Here is a 13313-nt window from a genome sequence, read left to right as displayed (position 1 = left end):
AAAAAAGTTAGAGGCGTTGCCCTAAAATTAAGGGTTTACCTCGATTTTTTTATCAACTTATTATTACCTCAAATTCATTTTAGTGAAAATATGTCACCCTAGTGACAAACCAATATTAGACATGATACGAACGTAGTGTGTCGATCACTGTCAAATTCTTAAGAATCAATTTATTTACGTGATAACAGTCTAACGATAAAATAGAGATTGTTAGCTAAATTGTTAACAATAACATAGCTCAACTTACATATATGTTGAGAACCAAAAGATTCATAGTTTAAATTATATACCGATAATTTGTAAAAGAATGTAACTAAATTTATAATAGGAATACGAAGATTTTTGATATGACATCCAGTTGGCTGTTATATTACGAGGTAAAAAAACTTAACTTCACACGTCTAAATTAATTTTTCTTATAATCATAAATATTACATTAGATTAATAATATTAACATATATAATAAAATTTTAGAAAAATTATAAATATAGCAAAATTCGTTAAAATCTAATCGACACTTCAGATATTTACGAACTTTTTAAAAATTTAAAAATTGTTTGCTACCGATTGCAATTAATATTTTTTATTGGGCCGTGTCAGCCCAATCGACTATTGGGATTTCCGAATTATATCTCATTTGCAAATACGCCCAAGGGAGGATCGTCAATTTCACTGCTCCCGCGTTGTACGTACAAAAGCGCGCTTCTAATTGCCGTAACAGCTTCAGTCTTGCTGTTCCGGCGACAGAATCCGGTGAAAGCCTATACGTTATCGTCTCCTTCGTTGCCTCCGAGGTTCTGTAGGTCGAATTTAGTAAATGAATAATAAGCCTCCCTCGAAACCGGCGATGCCGACGTCCTCAATGGCCTCAACTATCAAAGCCTACTCCGTGCCTCTAATTCTCTTTTCTTTAGCTGTGTTTTATCAGCTTGTTGTTATTCCTATCGCCTTCCCTACTTCTCACTACGACGGTAAGACATTGGAATGAATTTCATTGTAAAATTGCCTTCAATGGTGATATGCTCTGTAGATTTCAATTGTTTTTCTTTTCTTTCTTATCGCTGATTATTTGATGGCCTGTATGCTGTAGTTTTGGGAATTAAGAGGTACAGTTCCGTTGATGAAGTGAAAGAAGCATATGGAAAGCTCTCGACCAAATGGTAAATTGTGTCTTCACCTTTATTTTTTGGTGTTCTTCGTGTCATTATGCATTCTGCTTGGTTTTTAGATTATTAGGCTAAGCTTCATTTCACTAATGATTGTGAATCTCGAACCTGATGAACGATCATCCTGTAGTTATGATAATTACATACCAATATCAATTGATTTTTTTTACTCTTTTAGGGAGTCAGGAGGGGAAATTCCGGAGGCCGTTGATTTTGTAAAGGTAACTCGTTCTCTAGAAGTTTCATCCTAAATCATCCGAAATTTTAACTCAGGAAAATCCTGTTATTGATCCAATTTGGTAATCCTTTTCTGTCGTGCATGTAGCAGAGTCTTTGATGAATATGAAATGCTGAAGTTGGATCTTCAGGCATTGGTTTGCTCCTGAGTGATTGGTCGTTTATTTTGCACATTTTTTCTTTTTTGGTCCCTGGGCACCTAGAATTTTGAATAATGTGTGAGCTGAAAGGACATTTAGTTGGACAGACTGCAAATGAATGATTAATTATTATTAGGTCTGCACTAGACTTGGGGTGGCCGATGGCATAGGTGGTCGGATTTGGGATTGAGTATGGTGGTTTAGAACTAGGAAAATAGCGTAATTGTTCTTTTGTGTTCATTTATCAAAATTTGTTGTCTATTCAATCACGACACCTCAGTCCAATTTTATGAAATTGAGTGCCAAGTCAACATTCCATCAGAATTGCAAGGACTGGAAATAGTATAGATCGAAGTTTAGGAACAATGGAACATAGATGAAAATTTGCTCAGTAGATACATAGATTCAATTATAAAAGGCACTCGAATATGTAACTTAACTTTTTGTAGTAGTGTCTAAGTTAGTTTTCTCTTCACAGCTTGATATGAGAAGAGAAGAATTAATTGGTTAAGTGTTTTCTCATGGTTCAAATTCAAACACAATAATTCAACTTTAAAACATTCCAATTAATAAGCATTCTCAATACTTGCATTTGATTTTTGCTGTAAATGCTGGGCTTTACTTTTTCCCTTCAACATATGATATAGTTTTGCACTCCAATGTTGGAGAAACAAGATGTGCAATTTATCAAACTATTCTTGATTGTTTGGCATGAACTATGTCTGTTAACAAAAAAGTTCGCTTTTGGAACTGTCATAAGTAACATTGTTTGATCTCTGTCATGACGACCCCCCTCCCCTGCATGTAGAGTTTCTGTGGAGCATGTTTCCGTAATCTCTTTTGCTTTCTTGGATGTCTTATCTTTCCCTTTCTTATGTTGAATGAAAGTTGCTTCTTATATAATAAAAAGAGTCTAAAGAAAATTAGTTGGTTAACTCCTAATAATTATAACCTTTAAGCAAAAAGTTGAAATTGAAATTGAAATTTTGTGACAATCAATGAAATTATACTTTTGGTTCCTATATGTAAAAAGAAAATTGTATGTTACATGAAATACTGTGCTTTTCCATTTACATTTAGCTATTGCATGATGTAGGTAGGTAAGACACAGATAATAGATATTAGGTTGGACCGTACATACATACATCCATATATTTTGCCCTCTCCTTGAATTTTATGGTTGGGAAAATTCACTACTTTCGTCTTCTTATCATGGGTTATCTGCAGTAAGTTTTTAACGAAGCCACATTTTGCAGATTCAATATGCTTACGAGTTGCTAAAAAATAATTTATGGAAACGCGACTATGATCTTTTTGGCTTTGACGAACAACGAGTGAGTAGTTGATATAGTCTTTCACCTTCGTTAAATTTGTATCCTTTTCATTCTATCATATTGTCTCATCATATTTAAATTGTTTATATGAGTTTACCTAACCATTGACATCTTGGGTGCAGGGTGTTCTTGAAAAGGCTAAAATGCAATATGCCAGAGAAAAATTTTCGGAAATAGGTCTCCCATTGTTAGATGAAGTTGCATTAAGTGAGTTCCCTTCGCAATACTAACTTTTAATAGGTTTTCTTTTTCTTCATTGGTGATTTACCCACACCCCCTTTGGTGCAGATACTGAAGATCGCAGCCTTAATTTCATAACGTCTAATGATGTTCGATCCATGTTTAATGATGATAAGCCATCATTAATTATGGTAAAATCCTAATTAAGAATTTTGCAGTGCATGTTTTCTATTTTGTACATTACGAGTGTAGGGTTTTTTTTTGGTATCCCTGTTTTTTTCAAGAAAGTTCTTCTAGTTTGAGATTCCTAGATAAATGAACTGTATAATATTTCACTGAAGCTCATGTGATTCCTTCTATATGCTTTTCATCTTGTTCTTTAAGGATGTAGAGTTCATTACTGATTACTCTTTTTTTTTTTAAATTATAGAATAGTAGAATTTATTATTAGAAAAAGTTATTGAAAATATATAAATGCTTAAACAAATGACATGAGTAATAGGTAACCATGAAATGACCAAAAGAATATCAAAAACAGAAAATATATGTTCTTAGGCTCAAGATTTAAATGTGTTAAACCTTGGATTACTTAGAAATGCAAAATAGTATTTAATTAGGGTCTGTCAGAAATGCTATTTATCGATTTCCAAATTCACTTATCAAGTATTTCATTAGCGTGTAAGGAAATACAAGGACGGACGAAAACATTCTCTACTCAAACCAAGAAATAATAAATGGAGTTTAATTGGCTTTGATAAAAAGAACCATAATCACTAAATGCTTAACAAAAAGATATGCATTAAGCTAATAGCTTGACATTCATATTATTTTGGAAGGTGTATTTATGAGCTAGAAGGATCTCAAAGGTTCATGTCAAGTTTATAACTAGGCTTCTTATTTGCTTTTGGAGGACAAAATATATTTTCTCGATAGAAGTTATATTTCATTGATAGTATGAAATTTACTGGCAAAACCGTACACAAGCAAGAGGAGGTACAATACGCTGCTCTGTGGAAAAAAATTTATGGAAAGGAGGAAAACGCTGTTTTTGCTATTGAATGGTCATAAGTAACCACACTTTCCAAACAATAACTTCTATTGCTGCACAAGGTGAGAGGAAGTGTATGTAAGGCAAGATACTTAAAATTATTGTTATTTTAATTTTACGATGTACGGTACTCAATTACAATTATCCCGTTCCGTTTATTTATTACTCATCTAGAACTGACACTGTTATTATTTTGAAGTGACTATTCAAGTTGTTTGATTGCATTTTTTCCAATCTCTTGAATTTTATCCTTTCTCCAGTGTTGTTCTCTCTTTCCCCATCCTGTTGTCCAGTTGTTTGGGCGTATATGACTTTTTACTTTTTCAAGTTCCGACTTGGTAATATTAGACTTAAAACGGTGTACAACATTGTATTGCAATATTAGTTTCTTGAATTGGGAGCTTTTAAATTCTTTGAGAACTCCACAATTTCTTTTTTTCTTTTCAATAAGTAAAGATTTTGGTGATGATTACACAAGAGTTTGGGTTCTAAATTTCTTCTTCTTGAAATTTGTTTCAGTTGTATTCATTTGGAAGCAAACTCTGCGTTCAATTTTCTGATGCATGGAAACAAATTGGTTTGTACTTATCTCTTCTTTATCTTTGAGAGAGATTATATTATTCATTTAACGTCCTTTTTGGTCTTATCTAAAAAAACCTCTGTTTTGGTCTTAATTCATCTATTCTATCTTTAATTATTAAATCCAATTATCTTTCTTTCGAATGTTGGTTCCCATTCTTAGTTCCTTCCCTTTACGTTCTCCCCTACCTCCTTTGGAGAACCAATACAATAGCGTTAATGATTCACTACTTTGGGTAGATTGAAGTGAAGGTTTCTTTTTTATTTATTTTTAATCTTTTCATATATGTTCATTCTCAGTTGCTTTGCTGGATGGAGTTGCTAATACTGCAGTAGTGGAGCTTGGTGAAGCTCAATTTGCTGCTTACCTTGCAGAGAAAAAGCCTACTGGACAACCATTCTTCAGGAATGGTGAGTTAAATTTAGTCTCCAAGTCCTAGATTCTTTAAAGATATGGAACAAAGCAAACTTGATTAACCCCTCCCCCTGTTTTCTGTGAGCTTATAAAGATGTAAAGATCGAAATTTTCTTGAGAACACTTATGTTCTATGTAGCATCTTTTATTAAATCTCAATGGCCCTTGCCATTTTTGTTTTAGTTTTACTACTTTCTGTTATTGGGAACTCTTCAATTTATTTTGGGTTTGATTTATCTTGGAGTCTTAACTCAGCTTCGGATGCTTTCTGTTGGATAATTATGCAGGACTACCATCATTTGTTGCCTTTTCTCCCAGCTGTAAATCAATTGATTGCATTAATAGGTGAGTGAGGTTTCATTGGGGTTCAAATTTCAAACTAAACAAACTTAGATTGTTGGCCAAGTGCAGATCTCTTCCTTTTTTGGAAACAACCAAGCGTAAAGAATAGATGAGGGTTTCTTTGAATTATCTTAGAGAGATAGGCTAGTTGAAAGAGCTTTCAGCTGGCCAAATTAAAGAGGGATACGTAATTATGTTTAGTGTCGAAAGTTTAATTGTAAGCATTTAACTTACTCTACCATCAACCTCATAGGTGTTCCTTAGCATCAGTCCTACGTTTTTGCTTCTACAAAAGTGTAACTTTAATTTACCCCTTACACTTATATTACAAGAATCTTTCTAAATATTTGAACATATTTCTTCCTAGGTTCAATGGAAAGCTTTCTTTTGATGATATTACAGATTGGTTTGCAACAACCGTACTGTATCTACCTCGAATCCTTTACTACTCAAAGGACATGTTGGTAATATTCAGGATCTCATGGTGTTATTTATGTTACATTTTTCAATGGTTCAATTTATTGTCTGGGCTAGTCTGTAGTGTGTGGCCAGATCACCTTTACACTCCCTGGGGGGGGGGGGGGGGGGGGGGGGACTGCAGGTTGTGATCTGTAATTATAGTGCTGTAGCCTTTTAATCTCAGAAGTTTGTAGTCTTTCAAGCCAAAGATACATAACTGGATATATTGTAATTTCTTTTTGGAATGACTTTCTACCCTTTACTCATTGCTCCTTTGAGTTTGTAACTTGATGGTAGCAATTTCATTAATTATTCATATTAAAATGAATTGTGTATCTTGTTCTCTCTCAGGGACCTAAATTTTTGGCAAAGAGTAGTCCCCATAAGGTATCATTTATTGCTTACCATTCTCTAGTCCCTCCTTTTCTTTTCCATTTTTCTTATAACACTAGACGTGCCATTACATGTAATGTAATTGTTGCTAATGTATTGATTTGAAACCTGCTTTCCTTGAGTTGCAATGAATTTCTTCTAATTAGCTGATTTTAATATACATCTTTGTGCTGGCAAATAGGTCAAAGTTATTATTTTTTCAGCAACTGGAGAACGTGCTGCACCATTCATTCGCCAAACTGCAAAGAACAACTGGGATTCAGTTTCATTTGCCTTTGTGCTATGGCGAGAAGAGGACTCATCCATCTGGTTGGACGCGTGAGTGCACGATCCTCTTTTTCCTTTGATGCACAGCACAATTTGTGCTTATAGTTCGTTTATGTTTAGTATTGACGTTCTACATGAAACTTGATTAATAGTATATACCTCAAGATCTATATTTAATTTTAATTTTACCAATAATCTTTATCCTTTTTTTGTTAGTTCACTTCGATGGGTTCACAACCATTAATTTATTTATTATAATTTTTTAAATGGAATTTTGTTTCGATCAGAATTTGACGGAGTATTTCTGTTTGGACTTAGGTTTGGGGTGGAACTTGCACCTGCTATGGTATTCTTGAAAGATCCAGGAATGAAGCCTATTGTGTACCATGGCACGTCACTTCTTTTTCCACGTCTTATTTCATTTGTGTGCATTTTCCCATTTATTCTATACTCTGTACATCATTTGACTGATCAAAATGTGCACTTGCCATTAGGTTCTGTCAATAGGTCCTCGTTTGTACAGCTCATTGAACAGAATAAGCAACAAGGTATTATTTTCTTTTGATTCTCTTTTTAAGTCAACTTTTTGTTCTTTTTAATCAATACTACATTGATTCATTGTGTATGTCATGATAATAATTGTTGGAAGTCTTATTAATTTTATTTACTAAAGTTTAGTTCAGTTGATTGGCTCATTCGCCAACTGGAGGTTGCTTTGAAATTTGATAAGTAGTTCTTTGTTCATGTATATCAGCATAGCACTTTTAGAAAAAAATTCTTATCCTTTTCATTTCTTAATTTATGTGTATATCCTTGAAAGTTCCTGTATTTATAGCTGCACAGTTCAATTAATTTTCAGGTCACCTTCTCTATGTTCTTCAGTTCGCCTTCTTTATGTTTACTTTCAATTCTCAGGGTCTGTATTGTTGATTCTTGAGTTTAATTGTTGTATCGTTATCATAGAACCATGTCACCGTGCACTTCCTATTTTACTGTATCAAATAGGCTTCAGTTTGATTAAGCAAATTAAAGTGAAGACATCAATATTTTGGAACTTCAACTTTTCATTATTTTCTCCACCTGTTGGCGTCATGATGATTAATGGTTACATAAAGATTGAACAAGTGCATAGGAAATTGAAGTGGAGGAATACTCCGATGGTGTTTTAATCTTTAAAAGTAAGCTGATAAGTCAACAGCTTTCAATTTTCAGCTTGGACAGAAACCTTATCTAAAATAATATCATATTAATGAATCCCTGGCGTCTCCATCGGTATTGAGTTAGCATTTCTTATTTGTACAACAGTTTTAATTTCAGATCTTTAGCATTACTAAAGATGTATTAAGTTGATTAAATTGACAGTCCTTTCTTTTTCTTTTCTTCCCGTTGAATATAGTTAGAAGAGGTTTGAAGTATATTACTTTTGTTACAGGATTACTCATAGAGTTCAATTCTTAAGTTGTTCTAATACTTACTTTACCTTGATCCTTTTTCTTGTCACTTCTGTTCCATCTTGGTCCTGACTGGGATTTGGGTTCTCGTGTTTTCTGTTTAAGAGCTTCCTCAATTAAGAAGTCGGACATCAATGGAGCTGGGATGTGATGCTCGTGGTTATTCTCGTGCTGGATCTGACACATTAACATGGTACTGTGCAATTGTAGCTGGAAGGCTTGGTGCAGAACTCAACAAAATGCGTGAAGTAAGCTTTTTTCCTATGATTTCTTTACGTTGCAGTGCTCTTAGTCTTCTTGTCATTTTCCTAGTTAGTCCTTTTGTATGGTTGTTGGCACATTTGTTCACAGATGTTAAAATTGATATCACATTTTCTATTTTCGATCATTTAGTCAGAATAGGCTCCATCCAGGCAACCATCATAAACTGATCTAGCGGTAAAAAAGGAGACATAATCTTAATAACTAACTCAGAGGTGATAGGTTTTATCCATGGTGGCCATTTACCAAGGAATTAATTTCCTACGAGTTTCCTTGACACCCAAATGTTGTAGGGTCAGGAGTGTTGCTCCGTGAGATTTGTTGAGGTGCTCATAAGCTAGCCCGGACACTCACGGATATAAGAAGAATAAGCTCCATCCAGGCACCGGTAGCGCAAGGTAATTATTTTATGGGACATGCCATAGTATTCAAATGAGCGAAGTTTTGTCCTTGGGGTGGCGAGTGGAGTGACTGCCTTGGTTAGTCCACCTACTTTGAGACAGAAGTATATATCTGAAATGGTTGCCAACTGTGGGATTTCAGGGTGGTTTAGTAATTGCCTTTTAAGGAAGTTGAAGGATAATGTTACTGACTAAAAGACAATTCACCTTTGCTTCTAAACATTTTTTATCTAATTAGAGATAGCTTTTGTGTTAATTATCAATGTCTTATTTGAACATTTCTGAACTTGTAGAACGTTATTTATCTTTGAATAATTTATTCTTTTCAAAATTTAGCCTGGCATTAGGTTAATTCTTAGTGGATATGTTATCAAAATTTTCTGAGCAAACTTAATAGTAGCATAGTAGCATCTTGAGTCTGTAAGGCGTAGGCCCCCAGTTGTAGTAACTTAGGAGTTGTTAGGGAAATGCACACCAGACAAGGGGCTGGTGGGACGTGGTTTCTGTTCTGAGCATGGGATGCAAAGACTAGGTTGTTTCTGTCGGTCTTTTTTTTCATCTTTGTTGTTTAGCAATAGAACAGTGCTTGGGGAGGAAAGGTTTTCCAGCCTTTTTGAATTGGCTGGTGGTTTTGGTGTGTTCTTGTTGTTGATATTATAGCCCACATTTTCTCTTTATTGTTTAGAAGTACAATCACATCGTGAGATAAAATCCTTGCAGAGTCTTCTAATTCTAGTTGTATTTTCTTATATCTTAAAGAACTCTTGATGAAAGCATGAACATTATAGGATTTTGTGGTACTGCCAAAGCTAACTCCTCCCACCTCTACATAAACTGTACAATGAAGATATCTATTTTGATGTTACATTATAAGAAAACTGGAGTCAAGTTGTGACAAAACAATTTTTATTTTGATATAAATGCAAATTATCTATTTTGCAAGTTAAGAATGGTGTAATTGTGAAAAGTTAGACAATGCGCAGGGTTAAAGAAACTTTAACTAGTTATGAAGCTTATGGAGCCGATGAAGACCCAAGGATATTTCCAGCTGTAGCCGCACTTCAAAGCAAACGTTTGTCCTTCACTTGGCTTGACGGTGAAGCCCAGAAGGTATCTCCTATTCCTTGGCATATCATTAAATTATTAACTAGAATTTTCAAAAATAGGGTGGCGGTGAACCTAGTGGGCAATCCTTGCTTTTGTGTACTCATCTGAAATAGAAGTTCCTGCGTTCTTCAAGCTAAGCTATGAGCCATCTATGCTTTCGCAGTTCATTTTCTTCTAATCTATTTGTTTTTAGTTTCTCGTGATGTGGTACATGGGAAGTTCAATCACATCAGAATATTCTTACATTATCTTCGAAACTTCAATACTTGATTCTTGAATAACCTCAAAAAGGAATTTGCTCTATAGAACTGAAGAGTTCCAAAGGATCACAGTTCACATTAGCAAGCAACTGAGCTTGCTTGGGTGATCTTTCTTGGGGTTTAGTACTTTTTTCCCATGCTTTATTTTTAAACTCGATAGCACGTGTTTAGAGGGAAAGAGTTTATTATTGAATGCGGAATAAACTCAATTAAGAAAGTATAAGAACCCTCAACTATAAAAAAAAAGGAAGTAAACAGTAACAAACCCTCAAGACTTTAATGAGCAGGTGAACAGAAAAACACAAAACTGAGGCTCCGTTTGCCAACCATTTCAAATTTTTGTTTATTAAAACACAAAAGCCATATATGTTTGGTAACTGATTTTGGTGTATATTTTTGAAAAACAAAATGTATATTTTTGAAAGCTTCTATTTTTCATTTTATATTTTCATTCATAATTTTTTTAAAAAATTTCTTGTTTAAAAAACCAAAAAATGAATTAGTTACCAAACACACTTGTTTTTTAAAAATTAATATTAAAAAACAAGAAACAGAAAACAAATGGGTCACCAGACAGACCTTGATAATTGATAATTTGAAAAGACAAAAGATCTTGTGTGAGTATGTGACTCTCCATATCTTCCATTATGGTGGAAAAGCTTTGAATAAATTAAATTCTATATACATTGAAAATAAAGGTTTAAGGCTGAATAACCTCAAAGACTATCCCAGGGGGGTAAACAACCATAATGTTTTACCAGAAAGCCCCCAATTTGAAGCAACTAACGATAAGACAGGTTCAAAAATCTTTATCTTGATTTTTTTCTTGCAGATTCAAATATATCTTGCCTTTCTCTTGATTCTTGAAACATCCCTTAAAATTATACTATCTCTTTCCCAACATGAGTAACAAAAATTTCCTTAACACTCCCCACTTTTAGGATAGTTGAATTACCATATTGTATTTTTAGGTTATAAGATTTAATGAAATTAGAATTTTTTTCGTAAGGAGAGACGAACATATTAATGATGATTTGCATTTCTCTGAGGATGCATCCATACTTTTATGAAGCACCATAATTATTTTTGCAAAAATATTTCAAAAATGAAACTCAAACATCGTTCTCAATTCGTTTATACCTTAGTGTGTCTCTCGATTAAGTTCTATCTAGTGAATCAATAGATTATTTTCTTTTCCTTTTATTTTCTTTCCTATCGATTCTATTAGTTATTAATTGTTTTAGCCACTTTATATAAGTATTTTTTATTGACTCCTGATGGAAAAAACTGCCATGGTTCAGTACTCTCTACAAAAAGATGTTCTCTGCATTCTTAAGAATGCCATCTTGTGTCCTACGAATGTTTTATGTGCATCTCCAGTGCAAAAACTAAAAAGTAGTAATAAAATGCATCAACTCCGTTCCCAAAAGTTATGCAACTGATACTGTGATAATTATTGTCAACACTCTGTTTACATAATGTCCATGTTTTTTCCTCTTATTCCCTCTCTCTCACTGATACTTCATTTTTTTCTAGAAATATTGTTTCTTTTACATTAGCTCTGAATCTAGCTATGAAACTTGTGGACCAATGAGAGATCTCAGTGACGTGCCTCGATTATTTATTGTGCGGTACAAAAGGGATGCTACTAAAGCTAAGGAGATGAAGCCAAGAAGTATGTTTGATACATCATCTGATGATCCGGATCTTGCCGCACAGCTTGTGGCTCTTTACAATGGTTCATCTGAAATTTCAGAGGTTAGGCTTCGTTTCCTAGTTTACAATGGTTCATCTGCATGTCACTGATATAGTTAAAGAGCTTGTAAGGATGCTTTTTTCTTCTTTTAGGTGTTCAATATTCTAATGTATGTCAACTTATTGTAGAGTTAAAAGCTTATAGTTTTTACCTCGGTTATGGGCTTGAAAGTTATTCTATTTATATTATGGTAGCTTAGGTTTTGAACACGGGATTTCAGTATCCTCTCTTACCAGTGTTGCTTTTCTCTTTTTTGTAGATTGCTCAATGGGTCTCAAAAATAATCGAGGATGGTGATTCAAGGGATCTGCCCTTTTATGTAAGCCACTTCAACGGTTTATTTATTTGTTTATTTACTTTTATTGAGGCATTTATTTGTAACTCTGATAGTTCGAAGGCTTTTATTCCATAGTTTCAGGGATGAGGGGTTTACTCAACCCCTTGTTCGTAGGCTTTCTTTCTTTTCCCTTCTTGTAAGATCGTTGTTTATTATTGAAAAGAAATGGAATAGAGGAGAAGAATGATTTGTAGAGACTAATTCACTGAAGTGCATCCTTGTGTTTCTAAATGCCAGAGAGTGAAAGCTCCTGAACTTGTTCATGAAGATCCGGAGCCTATGAGTTTTGGAAGTGGTGGGAGTAGTTTTATTACCAATGTGTTGAAGAGGATTGAGCACATCAAAGTTGGAATCTATGACCGTCTAGATGACCCAAGGATTGGTCCAGTCTTGTTTCTTGCATCATTATTGTCTTTCGGGACAATATGGCTACGGAAGTCTCAACCCACTCCCCCATCTCGACCAGCTAGGCAACCGGACCCCCCAAGTGAATCTACTCAACCAAGTCAACCAACTACTAAGGTAACTGTTCGAGGGCTCAAGAAATGTTCCTTTATGTTTTTTTCAGTAGGGTCTCAAATAAAAAGAATCCTTAATCCGCTTGTGTTTTATAACTTGAAAGACCATGTTCGGATAGCCTTTATAATAATAACAATGTGTCTTATGTTGGAATGGAACCTATAGTGATCTATAAATGGATCTTCAACATGCCAATGTTTTTCCGTTTCAGGAAGGAAGCAAACCCAGAAGAAGAAACCGGTCGAGAACCGCATCAAACGCTGATGTACCTCCTTCCATAACCGACTTTGAGCCTCCAAATGCTTATCAGATGCATCTTTCGGGTTCTGATTCTGAATAGTTGGAGCTGGAAGGGTATATTCAGTTCCTCATAGATATAAAACTATAGACTGATAAATCATTATTCATCCACAGCTCTATAGCATTATTTATTGCAACTTTCCGGTGTTTATTAAGATGATTTGGCTGTTGACTATTACTGCGACGAAATGGGGGACTCAATCCCTCTGCTTAAGCAGGTTGGAGGAGGAGCTCTCCCCACCATCACCATGTACTTCATTGATTCACAGGTAGAACTGAAAATTTAGTGAGCTCTAAAATTCTGAATCTTATCATCTGATTGAAATGTTTGTTGCTTAATTAATTAGACATGAAAGGAAAT

The 13313-nt window shown here is 34.4% G+C and overlaps 1 protein-coding gene across 1 annotated transcript; it reads left to right on the top strand.

Moving 5' to 3' along the window:
- Positions 1 to 648: 648 nt before the first annotated feature.
- LOC103494006 (uncharacterized) lies at positions 649 to 13266 on the top strand. The gene is made up of 20 exons (XM_008454997.3): positions 649 to 971; positions 1091 to 1160; positions 1345 to 1387; positions 2800 to 2877; positions 3000 to 3084; positions 3166 to 3248; positions 4625 to 4682; positions 4985 to 5095; positions 5387 to 5444; positions 5809 to 5905; positions 6252 to 6287; positions 6475 to 6611; positions 6879 to 6949; positions 7055 to 7108; positions 8117 to 8259; positions 9646 to 9783; positions 11577 to 11798; positions 12056 to 12115; positions 12371 to 12655; positions 12864 to 13266. The coding sequence occupies exons 1-20, from the start codon at positions 818 to 820 to the stop codon at positions 12990 to 12992; spliced, it is 2112 nt and encodes a 703-aa protein (XP_008453219.1). The 5' UTR covers positions 649 to 817; the 3' UTR covers positions 12993 to 13266.
- Positions 13267 to 13313: the final 47 nt, after the last annotated feature.

Source organism: Cucumis melo, chromosome 2 (genome assembly GCF_025177605.1).
Source record: "Cucumis melo cultivar AY chromosome 2, USDA_Cmelo_AY_1.0, whole genome shotgun sequence".
Taxonomy (NCBI): domain Eukaryota; kingdom Viridiplantae; phylum Streptophyta; class Magnoliopsida; order Cucurbitales; family Cucurbitaceae; genus Cucumis; species Cucumis melo.
Note: the sequence above shows the minus strand (reverse complement) of the source record. Positions and strands in the feature narration are given on the sequence as shown.